This window comes from Falco peregrinus, chromosome Z (assembly GCF_023634155.1).
Source record: "Falco peregrinus isolate bFalPer1 chromosome Z, bFalPer1.pri, whole genome shotgun sequence".
NCBI classification, from domain to species: domain Eukaryota; kingdom Metazoa; phylum Chordata; class Aves; order Falconiformes; family Falconidae; genus Falco; species Falco peregrinus.
The window spans coordinates 63,912,248-63,932,833 of record NC_073739.1 but is presented as its reverse complement, the minus strand read 5'-3'; the positions used below and the strand labels follow the sequence as shown (position 1 = coordinate 63,932,833).

The following is a 20,586-nucleotide window of genomic DNA, read 5'->3' as shown; positions in this document are numbered from 1 at the left end:
GAAGTAGTTTTGAGCACAAACAGGAGAGTTAGGCTTCACCATAGGTATGCTGAATGGCCGCCTTGAATTGCCTCAACCAGCTAGATAGGGAGCATACACCTGAACTACAGAAAAAGTACAAAAGACACCTAGGGATCATCTGGCCCAATCCTATCCCCCAGTCAGTGAAGCTGCCCAACTCAGGTACCCCAGATCATCCCACTAAGGCCAAACACAGCTCTTCAGCTATTCAAATGCTTGTGCTAGATGTCTGGAGGAGGCTGTTTAGGCAAGACTTCTAGAGAAATGTGACATATTCAAACACATACTGTCAGTAGTTTAAAGTAAATTATGTAAGTATGAAGATGGAAAACAAACTAAGTAGTTCTTGAAAGCCTGTATTGCCATGATTTTTCTTGTCTAAATCTATTTTTGTCAGTAAGGAATGATTCCATAATAACACGTAATACTTTTGTGACAGAGACCACAAAACCATTTTTTAACTTTTTGAAATAGTGTATCGTTTCCTTTCATTTCCACATAAACATTGGCATGAATTCTTTCTTCTCATTTTTACATTTGTGAAATACTGTGAAATAAAACTCTCAAAACCTGGAAGATGTGAAATACAATGGAAAAGCAAACAGAAAAAGAATATGAAAGGAGATAAAGATTTTTTAAAGATATTATTAAGAATATCTGTTGTCTAAGAAAAAGAAGTCATACTCCAAAAACACCTGTCATTTGTGAACAGAGGACCTGTGAGTGATGTGATGGTTGGAGGCAGACTTGGGCATAGTGATCATAATGGAGTTTTCAATTCTCAGAGAAGTAAGGAGTGTGGTCAGCAGAACTGCTGCCTTCAACTTCTGGAGGGCAGACTTTGGCCTGCTCAGGAGACTGGTTGACGGAGTCCCTGGAAGGTGCCAGTTGACTGCAGGTTAGCAAGTGTGCAACCACCTACAAAAAGGCCCACAAGGAGGAGCCAGGGAACGACAGGCCTGTCAGCCTTATCTCAGTGCCAGGGAAGGTCATGGAGCAGATCATCTTGACTGCCATCACATGACACATCCAGGACAACCAGGTGATCAGGCCCAGCCAGTATGGGTTTATGAAAGGCAGGTCCCACCTGACAAACCTGATATCCTTCTATGACAAGGTGACCTACCTAGTGGGTGAGGGAAAAGCTGTGGATGTTGCCTGCCTGCACCTTAGTAAAGCCTTTGACACTGTTTCTCACAACGTTCTCCTGGAGAAACTGGCTGCTCATGGCTTGGACAGGTTTACTATTCACTAGCTAAAAAAGTGGCTGGATGGCCAGGTCCAAAGAGTGGTGGTGAATGGAGTTAAATCCAGTTGCTGGCTGGTCACAAGTGGTGCTCCCCAGGGCTCAGTATTAAGGGCCAGTTCTGTTTAGTATCTCCATCAGTGATTTGAATGAGTGGATCAAGTGCACCCTCACTTAAGTTTGTAGACAATACCAAGTTGAGGGGATTGTTGATCTGCTTGAGGGTAGGAGGCTCCGCAGAGGGATCTGGACAGGCTGGACTGATCAGCCAAGGCCAATTCTATGAGGTTACACAAGGCTTAGTGCTGGGTCCTGCACCTGGGTCACAGCAACCCCACACAATGCTACAGGCTTGGGGCAGAGTGGCTGGAAAGCTGCCCCGCAGCTGAACATGACCCAGCAGTGTGCCCAGGTGGCCAAGAAGGCCAACTGCATCCTGGCCTGTATGCAAAACAACGTGGCCAGCAGGACTGGGGAAGTGATTGTCCCCCTGTACTTGACATTGGTATGTCTGCGCCTCAGATGCTGTGTTCAGTTTTGGGCTCCTCATTACAAGAAACAATTGAGGTGCTAGAGTGTGTCCAGAGAAGGGCAACAAAGCTGGTGAGCGGCCTAGAGAACAGGACCTATGAGAGGCAGCTGAGGGAACTGGGGTTGTTTAGCCTGGGGAAAAGGAAGCTCAGGGGAGACCTTATCGCTTCTACAACTACCTTAAAAGAGGTTGTAGCAAAGTGAGCATCGGTCTCTTCTCCCAAGTAACAAGTGATAGGACAAGAAGAAACAGCCTCAAGTTGCACCGGGGTGGTTTAGATTGGATATTAGGAAAAAAATTTCACCTAAAAGGTTGTCAAGCTTTGGAACAGGCTGCCCAGGGAAGTGGTTGAGTCACCAGCCCCAGAGGTATTTAAAAGACGTGTAGATGTGGTGCTTAGGGGCATGATTTAGTGGTGGACATGGCAGTGCTAGGTTAATGTTGGACCTATTGATCTTTTAGGGTGGAAAAGCGCTTTTCCACCCTAAAAGATTCCATAATTCTATGAAAAGGAACTATATTCAATTTGAAGCCAGATTGTCAATAACAAAGTATAAAAATACTAAATTCCAGAAATAAGCATTATTCTGAATTCCTTTTCCCCCTTAATAATTTATTAAGAGCAATTGTTGTTCGTTCTCTAAGCTCAGAAAAGTGACATGCTACAAAGCTTGCTTACTTTTTGACTCAGTTGTTCTTTTCTGAAATGTAACTATAAAACATGATCAAATATTTTCATATTTACTGTCTTTCAGTGAGTCATCTGTAGGTACAGGGTAAGTGAATTTGGTATCTTGTGAACCCTTAAATAGTTATAGTTATAACAAAACTGTTGGGTTAAAGCACTAGAATAATTAATACCTATTCTAAGTTTAAGCAATGAAGGATTTTGATTTCTTTCAGATGTCATATTGCCAGGGTTAAAAAACAGTCCCTATGGTTCTAATCTTTTTTAATCTAGACTTCAGTCACGCAATTTCTGAAAGAGCTTACATGAGTTTTTAAGACAGGAATTTGTAAAAACAGAAGAATCTTTTAAAATTCATCTGTTAGGTGTGACAGTGCTAAGCAATGAACAGAGGCTTTTATGAATTATTAAAGACAAGCAATGGAAGCCTTTTAAACTAATGTGATCAAAAAGACACAAGAATAAAACCACCTTGTGATATGAAATGAATTTAAATATTAAAATGTTCTCTACACAGAATGGATAGGAGGTCCTAAAGAAATCCGCTGTGATATTATTTGGGTATGGTAAATTAATTCCAGAAAGTTAATTCAAAAGAATATTTTTTTCATTGCATCCCAAATTACTTACCTAACACACTAACAAAAACATCAAAAAAATTAAATGTGAGAAGAGGTTCTTTCATCTGGCCAAAGTAGTCCACTATTGTTTTGAAGACATCTCTTTCAAATCCTGAGTACGTAGGCTGCTTCAAATCTGAGCAGCTGGGCCCTACAAAAAAAAGAATTCATTTGCAGCCATCAACCAGATTTCTATTCCAGCCACTACAAAACACAATGTCAAGTAGGAAAAAAAAACCCAACACATAGATTCATTCTTCAAAATATATGCTATTGAATTGACCTATTTCTGATTCATCTAGTGAAAATACACAATAAAGGTGAAATACTAATAAAATAGTTAAGCCTGTATATATTTCACTGAAAAAAGCTGCACTGGCAGGAGAATATATGCTCTCTCATCTTGTCAAACTTTGTTTAAGGCAATGATCAGAAAAAATATTGATTGTGAACATAAATAGGATTTTGATAAGCAGTAAAGGCACAGCCAGTTCAATTGATTTTTATGGGGTTCGGCTGTTTTTTTTGTTGTTTTTTTTTCCTTCCTTAATTTACTTACAGTTTGCTAAACATTTCATTGCTGATAATATCCAGTGGGGTAGTTCCTCTGCATAGGTGAGAAAGACAGAAATTAGGAGGAGAAAAAACCCTGAGAAAAATGTTAAACTGTAAGGTAAAACCAAAGCTGGAAATTCTGTAAAAAGTTGTTCCTATATAGTTGATCAACTCACTGCAAACACAGCCTGTACTTTAATGTAGGATCTAGTTTAAATTACACCTATACTTTAGTATCAACCAGTTATGTCTACTGCTCTTACAACTCAATCAGCAAAGTGGATCATATCACAAATCCTTAACCTGCCCTGCAAAAATCAGCCAAACTACTTCAAGCTACATCTTCACTAGTGCATTACAATGGAGTGTTTACTTTGCACTGAAGATTATGAAAAGCACTCATATATTCAATTCTGTCATTTCTGCAAGGAGGAAGTTTATACCTTGAGGTTTTCCAGTTGTCTTTAAAATGAACATGTATATGCTCTGGAGGGGTTTTTATTTACAAACCATACCAGGTTCCAATCTTGTATTTCACTGCTCCACGTATCTTGTAGAAAACATGGTGGCAATAATATTTTAAGTGATAACACAGCAGCAAAGATGTTTTACTTTCTCCCTGATGTGGAAAGCAGTTTTAAACTTGGTACTAGTTTCAAAAGACATTGACTGAAGACTCAAAACTGGGAAATTTTAATGATCGCTCAGTGTACATTTTGATTTTTTCCCAATTTTTAATACACATTTCTTTCATGTTAACACTCCAATTCAGGCAGTTAAGGGCTGGGCTGAAAAATTCAGCTTGAAGTGAATAATATCCCTATCTATAAATGATAAGTTGCTGCTCTTTCATCTTTCAACCCTGCTAAAGCAGGCATATATTTAAAAGAATAAATACAGAATAAAAACTGATTCTTTCTATGGGGATGAGAGAACAACAATGACATACTTTGCAAAAACACTAGTATAGCTGTGGCCATACAAGTATAAAGATGGTACATGTTGGTATATTAGAACTAATACTTTTTTTATACTAGCAGACTACAATACAACAAAGTTAAATAAAGACTTCTGAAACACTTACTTGATTTGTCTTCTAAAGTGACAATGCCTTGCTTATTGACATTGTATGCATTTTGGACTATATGTTTTGAATTCACAAGTTTTGTGTCTAACACTTCATCCAGAGACTCCAAACCCAAGACCTTCTGTAATCTGTAACAATACATAAACACATAGTTTACACGTCATCTAATCTGAAAAATGCCAACATATAAAATTAGAATAGATATGATTCTGAAAAAATTGCTTAGAATCATGGAATACCTCATGTTGGAAGGGACCCATAAGGATCATCAAGTCCAGCTTCCTGCTCATCACAGGACTGCCTAAAACTAAACTATCATCAATAGTGTCATCCAGATGCTTGCTGAACTCTGACAGGCTTGGTGCTGAGACCACTTCCCTGGGAGCCTGTTCCAGTGACTGACCACTCTCAGTGAAGAATATTTCCCTAATGTCCAGTCTGAACTTCTCCTGACACAGCTCCATTCCATCTCCTTGTGTCCGGTCACTGGTCACCAGAGAGGAGATCAGCAGCTCCCCCTCCGCTCCCCGCCTTGAGGAAGTTGTAGGTGGCAATGAGGTCACCCCTCAGCCTTCTCTTCTCTAAGCTGAACAGACCAAGTGACCTCGGCCACCCCTCCTAAGTCTTGACCTCGACACCTTTTTCACCATCTTGGTTGCCCTCCTCTGCACACCCTCTAGTCGTCTGATGTCCTTCTTATACTGAGGCACCCAAAACTGCACACAGTACTTGAGGCAGGGCCACACCAGTACATTGTAGAGTGGAACAACTGCCTCCCTTGTCCACCTGGCTATGCTATGCTTGACGTACTCCAAGAAACGGTTGGCTCTTTTGGCTGCCGGGGCACACTGTTGACTCATATTCAGCTTGGCATCGACCACCAAAACCCCAGATCTCTTTCTGCAGAGCTGCTCTCCAGCCTCTTGTTCTCCAGTGTGTATGTATAACCAGGGTTATCCCATCCCAGGTGCAGAATCTGGCACTTGCTCTTGTTAAGTTTCATACGGTTTGTGATTGACCAGGTCTCTAGTTTATCCAGATCTCTCTGCAAGGCCTCTCTACCCTTGAGGGAGTCCACAGCTCTGACTAGTTTAGTATCGTCAGCAAAATTAATTAATGTACATTTCATTCATGTGTCCAAATAATTTATAAAAACATTAAAGAACACTGGCTCTAAAAGTGAGCCCTGGGGAACCCCTGGCGACTGGCCGACACCCTGAGGTAACCCCATTTACTATAACCCTTTGAGCCGAATCCATCAGCCACTTACTCAGCCAACATATTATGGACTTGTCTGGTTCTATGATGAACAGTTTACCTAGAAGGATACCAAGCGAGACAGTATAAAAAGCTTTGCCAAAATCCAAAGCCGCCACATCTATTGGCTTCCCTTGATTAACTAGATGAGTGACCTTGTCATAAAAGGAAATTGAGTTGGTTAAGCAGGACTTCCTCCTTGTGAATTTGTGTTGATGATTACCAATGTCTGCATTGTCTCTTAAGTGCTTTTCAATAACTCCCAGAATAAGGTTTTTCATAGTTTCACCAGGCACTGAAGTGAGACTGACAGGGTGAAAACTGGGACATTTGCCAGCTTCCAGTCAAATGGGACCTCTCCAGACTCCCAAGACCATTGAAAAAAGTAATGGAAAGAAGTCCTATGATGACAGTGGCCAGCTCTTTCAGTAGTCTGGGATGAATCTCTTCAAGCACCACAGACTTACATGCATCCAGCTGGAGCAGGAAGTCTTAAACAAATTCAGGGTCAGTTGTAGTTTATCATGCTCCCAGTCACAACTGTCCAAAACAGGTCTCTGAGGGTACCAGGGCCCATCACTGATGTTGAAGACAGAGGCAAAAAAGACAATAAGCATTTCTGCTTCATCTACATCCTTATTTGTGAGGTGACTGACTTCATCAAGCAATGGGCCAATGTTACGTCTGATTCTCTGCTTGCTGTTAATATTTTAAAAAGCCCCTTTTATTGTCCTTCACAGTGCTGGCCAGCTTGAACTGTAATCAAGCTTTGGCTGCACAAATTTTCTCCCTGTGGTGGCAAATAACATCTCTGTAGTCTCCCCATGTCAACTGTCCTTGCTTCCAAGGACTGTATATTATCTTTTCCTGCCAAAGTTCTAGAAGATCTCTACTTAGCAAAGCTGACCTTCTGCCTCGCTTGCTTGATTTCCAAAAATTTGGAATTACCCACTTCTGTGCTCTTAAGAGATGGCTCTTAAAAAGTAACCAGCATTCATGGACCTCAATACATTCAAAAGCAGATTCCCATGGGACCTTACTATCTAGCTCCTTCAGCAGCTTGCATTCTGCTCTTGCCATATCCAGGGTGGACATTTTGCTGGCAGTTTTTCTCCTACCACCACCAATTTGAAACTCAGCTATCTTCTCATCACTGTGGCCAAGACAGCTACCAATCACCACTTAACCCATGAGTCCCTCTCTGTTTACAAACAAAAAAGCTAGGAGGGCATCTTTCCTAATTGACTCCCTTAGTACCTGCACCAAGAAGTTATCTTCAACATGCTTTGGAAATTTCCTAGACCTGTTTGTGTCCACTGTATGATATTCCCAGTTGATGTTTGCGAAGTTAAAATCACCCATAAGGACAAGGGCAATTGAACTTGAGACTTCCTTTAATTCCTTGTAGAATATCTCATCAGTTTTGCCATCTTGGCTGGGAGGTCAATAGTAGACTCTCGCAACATCTGCTTTATTTGCTTTCCCCTTCATCCTTACCCAGAGGTTCTCAACCATGTTGTCACCATCTGTAAGCATCATACAATCCAAGCCCTCCATAACATGCAGCTCCACTCTCCCCACCTTGCCTGTCCTGCCTATCCCTCCTGAAAAGCCTATAACCATTCATCATGGTACCCCAGTCACCGGACTCATCCCACCAGGTTTCACGTACGCTAATGATGTTGTAGCTCTAGGACTGGGCCAAAGCTTCTAGCTTCTCTTGCTTATTCCTCATGCTGCATGCATTAGTATAAAGACATTTCAAATGTGCTCCAGTGTACTCAAGCACATTGTGGAGCAGACTGAAGGACCTCACTAGCACACCATCTGTCAGACATTGGTGTGCTGCCCCCAGGCCCATCTCTAGTGAGCCTGGATTTATCCCTTTCCCCCTTCAAATCTAGTTTAAAGCTCTTTCAATGAGCCCTGCTAACTTCTGCACAAAGATTGTTTCCCCCTTTGAGACAGGTGCACCCCACCTGTCACCAGTAGGCCTGGCATCTTGTAGTCCAACCTGTGAACAAAACCCAAAAAATTCTGCCAGTGACACCAGTCTCAGGTGTTGAGCCAGGTATTGATCTGCTGGCTCTTCCTGTTTCTTCCCTTATCACTGCCTGCAACTGGAAGGATACAGGAGAACACCGTTTGTGCTCCTGATCCCTCAACCAGGCATCCCAAGGCCCTGAAGTCTCTCTTGATTGCCCTTGGACTTCTTACTGAACTTCAACACTGCCTACGTGAAAAAAAAAGGAAAATATCAATAAGGAATAATAATCCAAGCGCCATATCAGTGTAGGAAGTTTTTTCTTTACATCTTTAACCCAGGCCCCAGGGAGGCAGCAGGCTTCCTTCCTTAAGAAGCAGGTCCAGTCTGCATACTGGGCTTTCTGTTCTTCTCAGAAGAGAGTCTCCTATGACAATGACCCATCTTTTTTTCTTTATGGAAGCAGTTTTGATGCAGAGCGTAGGCTGACTTAATCTCAGCAACATGTCCATGCTAGATGAATCATTGTTCAGTTCCAATTGCAGGGCCTCTACCTACTACACAACAGCACCAGGGATGATGGAGTAGTCACAGAAGAGATGCCTCTGTTGCACCAGGCAGAAACTTGTCCCCATTGCCCCCTACCCCTTAAGTAACAACATTCAGCTCGGTGGAGAGAAGATAGGGAATCGTCCCTTATTATGTGGCCTGTCTGCCTGACAAGCTGGTCCCAGGGAAGGTAGGGTGTGATTCCAGTAGTCTACCTCTCCCTCACTCTCCCTGACACTCTTCAATCTGCTCATCTCCTCCCTGAGCTCTGTCACTAAGCAGAAGAGTCCCCCTACCTAGGCCTGCCTTGCACAGCTATACTTACCACTGCCATCTGGTGCTAGTGTCAGAGCAGGGCGAAGCCTTCAGCCTGGCACCTGGGTGTTGGGGTGCTCCTGCCGGAGCTCTGTGTGGGCAGCTGCATAACGTGCTGGGTGCACAGCTTAGAGAGGCCATGGCTTTCTGCCAGGTAGACACCATTACTACCTGGTCGGCCTGGCAGGGCTTCAGTGCCCTCCCTGCATCCCTTCCACACCATGCTCTGTGTCCTGTTTGCCTGCCCTGTTGGCAGTGCTCTGAGTGGCTTGTGCTCCCTAAGAGCTTCTTTTATAGGAGGAGGGGGGAACTCTGACCACCATTGCTCCTGGCCCCACCCAGGTCTTGTCAGTCACTGTCAGGCAAGCTGCGGGCTCCCAGGGGCTCTCTAGGCTCCTGGGAGGTTCCCCCTGTTTGGGAAACCTCCCTGTTCACCATGCTGGTCTGTTCTGCTGATGATCATGCCAGCACTGGAGCCACTTGCCTTGGCATCAAGTTTATTACATGGAGATAACATGCTAGTTCTAGATGAAAGTAATCATTAGTAAGGCATCAACTGTACTGTAGAAATAACCAATGTATATTATTCTTTTCTCCTGCATAAATAGTCTAAAGTAATGCCTTAAACTTTGCATAGGATATTCCTTTTGGAAATAGTAAAGAATATACAAATCTCAAAGCCTTCAGCACTCAAACAGCTACCCCATTTCTTATCTCATATGAAGTATTGTACTTGTCATTGAAAGGTTTCATGGTGTCACACTTTTCCAAAAGTGCTTCTGTTTCATAGCAACAGGAAAAAAAGAGAAAGACTGAGGAAAAAAGTGATTAAACAAGACAAAGCCCACACAACCAAAGGACCTGTATAACACAACAAGAAAAAGTAAAAATGTAATAAGCACAATAAATTTTCTTTGCAAACTTTTTTTGCCGAATTTGTAGCCAAATAACAAGTGGTGTAGTCAGGGTAGCTACTATGGCTTTCATAGCAGCAACGAAAAGTGAGTGGCTGAAATTACAAGCATTACCTGAGAAAACAGACAAAACTACTACCTACTACACAGTTTATCAGCAAATGACTCACAAATATACCCACCGTGACAAAGTCATGGATTTCCATATCTCTTCTATATTTGTTTGTGTTAGCTCCCTGCGGAACACAAGTTTACATGCCGGTACTTCCCCTATAGCTATACTGTGTCGCTTGTACCACATCTCAGAGTTCTGAAATCAGAAAAAACACTCCTTATTAAGTGGTAACTGTTCATGTATTAAACAGTATAATACATTTCTAGTACAGCATGTTCCCTATTACAAGTATTTTAAACATTCCTGGATTCCAGTACAGTCTCCAGGCTGCAAATAAGTGTTTAGGTTTCACAGATGTGCAGCATCTTTTCCCAGGTACATAATTTGTCCAAAGCTGAAAAATTATGTGTGCCAGAATAGCCATTAAAGTTCAGGAGTCAATGGCCTCTAATGCTCTGTTTAGATCCTCTCCATTATTAAAATGAGTTCAACTCTCTTGTTTTCAACTACCACTCTAAAACTAAACATCTGCTTATGGAAAAATTATTGGAGAATCATTCGGTAAGATATTAAAGACTGACAGTAATACTTGTTTAGCAATATACTGATCACAACTAAACATTAAGTTCATTAGCAGATTCTACACATGAAGGAAGTAAAAGCACGTAGCTACAGTTGAAGACACCCATCAGATCTAGTCCACCATTGTAACAGAATTAAGTAAAGAATGCAAAAGACTCCTTTACTCAACCTTCAAATCCAAGCTCAATGCTTGAAGATTGTCATCAACGTGTTGATGAGTAGACATACAATACAGTTTGAGTCAGAGTACTTTTCAAGGGAAAACTCCTAATCATTCCCAGTTCCTTGATTTACATCACAGAGCAGTACCAAAGCACATTAACAGTATTCCTTGTGATCACAACCAAACCACAAAATGCACTCCAGGAATTTGCTTAACTACTCCAAGCACTAATCATCTGTGGCACTAGAGCTAGTTTGAAACAAATAGCACCCTCTGAAATTAGTATCTGGTCTTCCACATCAGTGTTTCCCTACACAGACCCATGCCCATCAACATCTACACACATCCAATAAGTGCTGTGATTGCTGCCGTCTACTTCACTATTCCAGGGGAAGCTACACCTTTCTATAAATAAGCCACCAGAAAGAAGCTTATTCCTTTGCCTCAGTTACTTCAACTTACAGTCCACAGTGTTAACCAAAAGTACCAATTAAGGAGATTTTGAGTTATTCCAGACTGTGTGCTGTTGCATCAGATGCACATAGGCAGTCTTTTGCTCTTTTCAGTCCAGGATGCTTGGCTGGAAACCTAGACCAGACAGCTGGAGGCTGTAACTGATATGGAGAAATAGTGTGAAATGGGGACAATGGACATCGATTGTGATTGTATATGTCTGCTCAGGAATGTGGGTATGGTGACTAGTCATGGGTGCGGTGTCTGGTCACATAGGCACACAGCCTGGAGGAGTCGCCTACAGTTTTTAGGAGACGCCTGCCCTTCTTCCTCTAACAAAGGGGCTATTTAAAAAGAATGAGAAAAGGATGAGAGATATTCCAATGCTATCTAGAGGGAGGGAGTGCTAAGTCTCCTTGCTGGAGAAGATCAGATGGTCACAAGAACATGAATCACCTACAAACCTGCAAGACCACCACATTCCAGGCAAAGGACTGATAAGCTAATTAACATATGAAGCGGGGTTTAGGTAACGAATATGTATAGGCATTAATTGAATATTCATTTGTTTTATTGTATAAATGTGAGATGGTTCATCACTTCGGGCATGCACGCTTGTGGAGGAGCGATCCCCCGTGCATGTGCGTGCAATAAACATACCTACTTTATAACTTTCGAGTTATAGAGTCTAATTCCGTACGTCATAACTTGTAGTAACTGCAGCAGATACTTGCTCGATAACAAAAATATTCAGTTCTCTTTAGTTGTCTTTGGCACTATCTTTTCTTTTTTCTCTCTTAATCTTCTACCTACTATTGAAGTTCTAAGGACTATGCTTTCTCCTCTGCCTGCTGCACGTGGAAGGTGAACTCTATCTGCACATAAACAATTGGATTACAAATATGGAATAGCCACTCATTCAGGACTTCCAGGTGTCCAGCAAAACGGTAGGAGCTACTTTTCCGAACAGACTTGATCACCAAGAAATCCAAGGGTAGTGTCCTGCACTGATGAGCATTAATAAAAAGGCCAAAATTATTGAAAAAGTCCCAAGAGTTCACAGAATATGAGAACACTCACATACAAGATACACTGGAGGGAAGGGTTTAGAATATGCATAAATCCAGAAGCCTAGTCTTTTGAGATGTCTAGGTGGCAAGGGTTGGTTTACTAACAAAAGCAGGAGTTTTTCCAACAACTCCACAAAGGCTGGATCAATCCAGGTAGGTATGGGGCAGGATGATTCTCCATGCTGACAAAAGGTAACAATGAAACCAGAACCACTTCTCCTTAGCAACAACATACTCCTTATGAAAAAGGAAACTGAATCACTAACAATCTCATAGCAGCTACTAAGGAAGTAATATTGTACATATTCTGCTACATGAAGTATCTGAGTAAGCGTTACAGTATAAGTGACAGCAAGGTAACTATTTTGTCTGGTAGTATAATAAATGCCCTGTTAGAATCTGAACAAACTAGAATGTAAGCATACTGGCAAATACAGCCATACTGAACTTAGGATGTCAGGACCTTGTAATCTGTAGCAGAAAGAACACTCAAAGCCAACATCCCCAGTAAATCATTAAGAACAGCTTTACTTCACATGAACTTAAAATAGAAGTATTTTGCGTTTAATTTTATAACAGAGTATTTTGTGCCACAACAATGAGATTATTAGTTCAGTTTTGCTTTTCAAATTTACTTCTGTGGGGAAATGAAAACTGGGTATCTTACCATTGCAACTGATTTCACTGGGATGTGTTCTTGGGAAATGCCAGCCTTTGGTTCATTCCAGTCTGGAAATTTAATTACTTCCTTTCCACATGAAGGTTTCTTTGGATATGACTTCAGCGGTGAGGAGGGAGGAAATCTACAATTACAGAATATTTTTAATGCCTCTGAACCCCACCCTAGTCCATATTTACCAATGCAAAACTGCAGTAGGCCTTCACATGCAAAAATACAACAAATGCCTTGGACATTCACAGCATGATGTAGTTGCCTGAAGACTGGTGTTGAGTGACAAGTAAAATACCCTAAGGTGTCTTGTTTGGCCTCCACCTGCTGCTCCAGAATAGTTCAGATCCTTTGTACCTCCCATGACATAGCTGAGCTTTGGGTGAATGTCTGATATCCCAGCGCATCTCAAATAGCACCTGCTGCCTATGCATAAACAGCTGACTCCGGTCTTAACTAAAAGATGTTGATTCTGCTGAAAAAGCTGTGGGTAGATTTTCCCATGTCAAGTGCACTCCTAGCATGCATATCCCAAAGCAAAACTACATAACTAAGTCACATGGCTAATGCTTGGATTTAGTTAGTATGTGTGCAAGTGTCCACACCGTTGTGTCCATGTTACCACATTCTTCTGTGTTTATATGCTTTCTATGCGAAGGCCATATTCTTCATGCAGTTCTTTTCTTCCAGCAGGTTGTGCAGAAAACACATTCACTTTTTAAGGCATTTCAAGAAGTACCGTGAAGAAATTAGTAGAAATAAACTCTAAGCTAGCTCTTGAAGAAAACAAGGAAAACAAACCATCCCAGATCACATTCAGCCCAGTCATACCTCCAGCCTGACCAGAATTAAATTACTGCCAAACCTAGGTCAGAGCACACACAAAGAATTAATGGCAGCACATCAGACTGACAAATCAGTTCAATGGCAAGAGATTATCAGACTGCCCCAGATCAGCTCTTGTTTACCTGCACTCCTAGGTTTTAGATGCTGAGATTCCTGATGCTTCAAGAAATTGCTTCAGCTTCACTTGCTTTTTTAATCAGAATGTAAAAGGTAGTTACTTCTGTGACTATGCAACAAGAACTTGTACACCGCATGCATATATATCCTCCCAGAAAGATTCTCATGCTCAAGAAATCCTCACTTTTCCTCTAAAATTTCATCCAGTCCTCAATAGGCAGTTCCAACACTTAATTTTTAAATTAGTTTTGTATTGCAGTTTTATTAGTCGAGTAGTGTTACCCTGCATAGGTTAAACACATTATGATTTTGATCACACACACTGAACCCATTTGGTATATTCCACAATAACACTCTTCAAGAGAAGATCTGCAACCAAGGAGATATTACTTCCTTCGTACAAACCCTGAGAAGTAATAAGCACCTTGCACTAATCCTGCAAGACTTACTCTGCCTTTTAAAAGTAACCCACAACACATTGCAGATGTTCAGCTGTTGAACACTCCCAACTATTTTTCAGCTATTCATTACTTCTTAGAGTTCAATGTTAAAATTGCAGACTTTCTTTCTTTGCCTTACAGTATTCTCAACAGTTCCCTGTTCCCCCTCCAGTTCTTCACAGTGTTTAGCTTTATATTATTTGCTGCCCTGATTCTCAACCAGTAAATTAATAGTTCTTACAAGCAGAAAAAGGAAATGCATTCCCTCTTTTTAGTTGGTATTACAGCAGGAGCAGGATATAGACAGAGCCAAGTTTTTGGATGAACAATGAAAAGCCTCCAATTCTATGATGAACAGAATAATGTTACCTAAATCTAACAACTGGGGAGCATTCCAAAGTTTGCATGTCAAGATTAGCATGGTTTACAGCCAGTAACACTAGTTTCAGGAGTTTATACAAGGAGGAAATAGAGATAACTGTTTGTGTCCAGGGCAATGGATAGAGAACAGGGTCAACTAACATTGGTATCCACGGTATAATAATTACCACAGCTGAATTCCCAGAAATTTACTAGCAGTGCAAGAGTACTAACCCTTTTGCTTTTAATGCAATTGCTTAGGTTCTAAAAAAGTAAAGCCTGACAGTTTCCAAAACAACTCATTTATTATTGTAGACTACAGGGACAGTAGGTCAGGACACACAAGACAGATAGTCTGTTGTTTCTAGAAGCCACATGAGTTCTCACCTTCACATTTAATACTCAACCAGTTCTCTCAGGCAAATCAACATTTGGCAACATCTCTTTTTCATACTCTGTGGAATGAGTAAGAGCAGACAGCTACACTTACATGAGTAAGAGCAGACAGCTACACTTACATGAGAACTTAATGAATGACACAACGGTGCACCACAGTGTACAGTTATAGTATATACGAAATTAACACAGGAATTTATAGAAAAGGTATGAAGCATATCAAGGTTTCCAGAGTAAGCACCATCAGTGGAATCACAAGCGACTTACACTGCTACCGGTATCAATGCGGTGAAAAACGTATTTACAGCGTAACATTAGGAAAGCCCACCAGAGGGAGCTGCCAGGACATTAAATACACAAAGGCGGGCTAGAAAACCATGTTGAGCTCCACGAATCGGAGAAAAGCATGTCTTAATATTTAAAGCCAAACACCAAAACCATGAGTAGCATATGTAGTTTACTTATGCACCAAACCCAGTGCGAAAAAGCTGGCTTCAATTCAAGGTGCATGAAAGGTATGCAGTTCTACTAAAAAACCTCTTTAATTAGTAACTTAGTTAAATTTTGAACAGGAAGTGGGGAACAAAAATCATTAAGATAGCTGTAATAAAAGAGCTTTCTTGTCCAACTGCCGATCGTTCTGCAGAGCACATAAAAAATTAAAAGCACAGAAATATTTCACCCAAACAACTTCCATGGCTCAGGAAAGTCACGGCTGAAAATACAAAGGAGAAAACAATAACAAAATTTTGAGTGTATCCACAAAGCCAATGCAAAATAAACAAAAAACAAACTGCAAACACAACAAACACAAACCAAAAAGATATAGCGTAAACCCCATATTTAATCTTTTGATGAAAAGGCAATGCTCAGAAAAAAAAGGAGATGAAGTGCTTAACACCTATGGTACCAGTGAAAACTGCATGCGGGTAGTGTTGTCCTAAGGACAGACAGAGCAGGACCAGGCCAGGAACATACCAAACCAATAATAATGTAACTACCACATGTGCTGTACCAGCACCTAATTGCTTTTCTAACTCTGTTTAAAGAAGTATAAAGCCCACTCCACACCACTCCTTCACACTCAACTTTCTCCAGACTGAAGTCAAAACGTAAGATCCTCTGCAGCTCCTCTTGTCTTCCATGCCTGTTTTCCAACCTAAACTAGTCGATGACTAGGTAAACAATCACGATATCTTGCCCTTCTATAGCAGCCATAAACAGGTGGCCAGGGAAGAATTTAAGAACAGGACAAGCATACATGATACTTCCTCAGTACCTTTTCCCAGCCTTTGGTCATGTACATCTGATAGACTAGAGAGCCATATATTTTTGGGATGCTTAGCAACAGATTTTCTTGGGTGAGCTTCTCAAAATACCTTCAGATAGAAGTCCTTTGATACACTGGGTCCTTCGAATTTGAGTCCCAAGCTCTAAAATTTAATATTATTCTTGATTGTTACATGGAAGTTCCATTTATGGAGCTAAGTTTGTAGAGAACATTCATTTTCTATTGACTCCAAATCACTTAAAAATTCCTCCATTAAAGTTGATTGCAATTGCTTTGAATATTTAACTTTTTTTCTCAGGGAAGCTGTAGCATTCAGTGTCATTTCCTTCAGAAGGCAGGCTAAAAAACAGCTACCACTTTTACTGAAAACTGTCATGTAGTATCATAATGTTGAATTGATGCTAACTTGTTACTGGAATTAAACACAAATTCAATCCAATCTGGCTGTAAATCAACTGAACAGTAGTGAAACAAGTTTAACATAAACCACAGTTCTTTTATAATAAAATATCTTGACCCAAGTTTGTTCATGACAAAGTAAAAGAATTACATTATACATACCTCTTACTTTTAAAGCATTCCAAGTTAATAAATAAAATTAGGAGAGCAATGAACTGCATTTACAGCATAGGTGTACAGACTAGATGGCAAAGAAGCTTAGCCGCGCTCTACAAACTAGTGAAGATCATAGACCAAAATGAAATATTGACTTCATCCAAATAAAGTGGAAAGTCAGCATTACATTCTCCCAAAAACAATATTAAGAAACTGTCTAAAAAAACCCCATAAAATTTCTGTAGCTATATAGTAATAGATGTAATATGTAGAAACACAGCATTATTGCTGACCTATTTTTCGTATTGCTTTGCATGAAGATAGCTCCCATTTCCTCAAAAGACAACTCATCAGGATAGAAGTTACAAATCCATACTTAAGGTAATGGTCACTTCTGCACTGCTTTGTCACTGAACAGGACACTACAAGATAGTAGAAATTCAGAACTTGCAACTTTTGGACACCCAAACCAAGGTCACAAAGGTCAAAGAACTCAATCTAGTAAGGTTAAGCCTTCATTAGAAAGAAAATTATTTTCCTCTGCTAACAAGCCATCACCTGAGAGGCTAAACAGGGATAAGTAAGCAAGTTTCCTTAAGGATGAGCAAATAAAACTTTGCCTCTTTTAAGAAAATTTCAATCTACAACCCAAGGAATATAGAAGAAGTTACACCACAAATTACTTTTGAATTCAGAAGGCCTTTCTCTCAGGAGTAGAAACAGCATCCAAATAGTCAGGAGTTGAGGGAGAGGAAGGACAACTGGAGTTGGATGGATGCTTAATGGCATCGGCATTTCCATCCATGTCTTACTGATATGCACTCTTCCAACACTAGCAAACCTGATGTCTAGCAACAACAAATAGAACTACCTTGTAAAAGGTGCAAAAGCTTTTGTTACTATTCATGAATGTAATTGAGTAAAAGCACCCTTCAAAAATATTTAAAAACAAACAAGCAAAAAAATCCCAAATCCAAGCTAAAAGAGTAAACCATGACAGTTGCCTGTCACTGAAGAAAATGAAGTCTTTAAAAGGAAAGAGGGAGAAGACGCAGTAATACCTTTTCAAAGGCATTCTACAAAAACATTTGTAAGACCAATGAACAAGAGTTATTACCGCCCGTTTCCAAAAACCAAAATTTTTCAGTCACCCTATATGGGTTTACCTATATAAATGGCCATCATCTTGAAAATCTTCTTTACCCCATCTTCCTTTAATATCTTCAATAACATGATTTTTCAGGAATTTTTTAAGCAGCTTAACTGTTTGATTGCGAGTCACTTCTGGCCCAAAGTTTTGATTAGAGCCAAGCAGTTCATGTAAACAGTCCACTGCCTCCGAGGCTTTGAAGCAGCGCTCATAGCTTTTGAAGCGACACCGATGCTTCCGTAAAGGCATCCCAGCACGAAAAAGTTCTATTATCTCGTTCCACTAAGGAAGAAGAACAAAGCAAACCATTACGGGAGCTCTTCTCCTGGAACCGTTCTAGTTATACAAAGCAAGATCAGAATGCAGCCAGATTTGAACGCAAAACTACATAATTTTTTGATTGTCGGAGTTTACAAGCAGACCTAAAACTATGACTTAAGCAGCTGAGATCTGAGAACAAACACCAGACACAGGAAGAGGAAAGATCTAGAACCCTATACTGTCTACGGCCTTATAGATACAGCTTTAACCCCGCTCTTGGTTTTTAACTCGACAAAGGCTGGACTAAAGCTCCAGCCTGCCGGGCTCTGCCGCCGCTCCGGTCACGCTGGGAGCAGGCGTCCCGCCGCTCCACAGGACTCAGCGCGGAGCGCACCGAGACCCGGACCGCTGCTGGGGACCTCCCGACCAGAGGAACCTACCGGGGACCGGCTGCCCGGGACAGACCCGTGGCCCAGCCGGACTGGCGACGCTGGGCCCTCAGGCCGCAAGGTCCCGGCCATCAGGGCAGGCGTAGCGGCCAGGCCGTCCCACGCCGGCCGGTACCCTGGAGACTCCAGAGTCGCCGTCGGGCACGGAGGCCCCGCTCGGACGGGACAAGTGGACACGGGGGACAAAGGCGGTCGGGGGGCCCCAGCCCAGGGAGGCACTCACCAGCCGGGTAGCGCGGTAGGGCCCAGGGCCGACGAGCCTCGGCTCCATGGACGCGGCCGGGCCTCGCCGTCTCCACGGAAACAGGCAGCCGCACGCGCCGCGCCCGCCGACCGTTTGAATGCGGGCCCGAGAGGCGCAGCCGTCACCTATTGGGTGGCGGCGGCAGCACGTGACGAGCCCACGTCGCCCTCGATTGGCGGAAGAAAGCCGCTGACCCGCCCCGCGCCGCGGCAGGCCCTCCCCCCGGCCCGGCCCAGCCCCGCCCCTCCGCCCTCACCTCGGGGGCGGCCTCGCTGAGGGGCTCTCACCCGTGCCCGCGGGGGGCCGGCCGTGGGACGGGGGCTGGGGCTGGGCAGAAAACAACGGCACGGGGATGGTGCTGGGGGCGGGGGTGGGCTGCTCCCGGGCGCGCAGAGGCTGCTGCGGGAGGGCCTGCTCCGGGAGGGCCTGCTCCCGTGAGGCGCTCTGACTTCCCAGAAGATACATTAACTTTGAAAACCAACAGGGACTGCGTGTTTCTTCCTCAGCCAGTAAGTGGTTCAGGACAGCGGCCCAGGCTTAGGTTTGGACAACAGTCAAACCATGGCAATGAAATAGTGTATGGTGAATTGCCACTTTGATAAAGAGAATAGAGCCTGTTCATTAACCAAAAAAAAAAAAAAAAACCCAAACAAACCAAAACCAAAAAAAAAAAAAAAACACCACCAAACACACACCCAAACACAAACCCCAAACAAAACAAAACCAAAAAACCCCCTCAAACATCCCCCCCCCCCCAAAAAAAAAAACCCAAGAAAAAAAAAAAAAGCCCACCAAAAAGCCACCCATCCACCCCCAATTTTCAGGACTCAGCATCTTAGGAGAGGAGTAGCTACTAACACTGCTGTTTCTCCACCAAATATAAGGAATACAAAAGTTCAATGCAATTCCCCTCATCAGCAAACATTTACTGTAATATTAATGATTTCGGTTCACTCCAATGTGAACACACTTCAGCATGTCAGCTGCACTATTTTTAGGTAGGAAAAACTTAACTATCCCAATCAGGACTGTGTGATTCTGCACATGGGCTGCAACACTGTGCATAGACAGGGTTAATAACATTTTGTACTGATGTCATTAGCATAGTTATACTAAATCATCTCTTAGGATACATCCCTACAACTTGCTGAAACAATGAATTCTTTCTCCAAATGCTTTGTTACTTCCAGAAAACTAAACCAGTGTGCAAGAAATTATGCGGTAAGAATCTGAAATGGCACTTGTTGACAGCCCACTGCATGATTAGCATCTTGTTTCTGCTCCTGCATATTAATTCTTAATCTCAAACAACTGAGTCTGGTGGCAGGTGGCTACTGTACAACTGGTGGACTTGGAAGGTTTTTCCTGGCTCCTTTATGTTCAGCACCTGTCCACCTGCAGAGCTGCTTAGTTTTGACTGTGTATACTCTCAGCTCCTACTCAAGCCCAAGTGAGTTTGAAGAATCAGTTGCAAAACTGGGTCCCAAACTGACAAAGTACCTGGCTCCTCATACCCAGGTGCAGGATGCATTCCTCCATGCATATTTGGGGCGGGGGGTGGTGGGTGGTGGTGGTGTGTTCATAACTGCAAAATTGGAGACAGAGCTAGGACCTCCCATATGCGCATAGCTATCATCTGCAAGATGAAGGACTAAT

The 20,586-nt window shown here is 42.2% G+C and overlaps 1 protein-coding gene across 4 annotated transcripts in view; it reads right to left on the bottom strand.

Moving 5' to 3' along the window:
* DEPDC1B (DEP domain containing 1B) overlaps positions 1 to 20,586 on the bottom strand; it is a 29,180-nt gene that overhangs the window by 7,789 nt on the left and 805 nt on the right. For 2 of the 4 annotated variants that reach the window (XM_055791449.1, XM_055791450.1), the window contains exons 1-7: positions 18,910 to 19,059; positions 17,993 to 18,258; positions 12,819 to 12,954; positions 9,951 to 10,078; positions 4,747 to 4,877; positions 3,667 to 3,714; positions 3,118 to 3,258 (exon numbers count right to left, since the gene is read on the bottom strand). In XM_055791449.1, coding sequence (XP_055647424.1) covers positions 3,118 to 3,258; positions 3,667 to 3,714; positions 4,747 to 4,877; positions 9,951 to 10,078; positions 12,819 to 12,954; positions 17,993 to 18,258; positions 18,910 to 18,957 — 898 coding nt within the window. In that variant the 5' untranslated portion in view covers positions 18,958 to 19,059. The other 2 variants (XM_055791448.1, XM_013301742.3) reach the window with 2 other exon arrangements.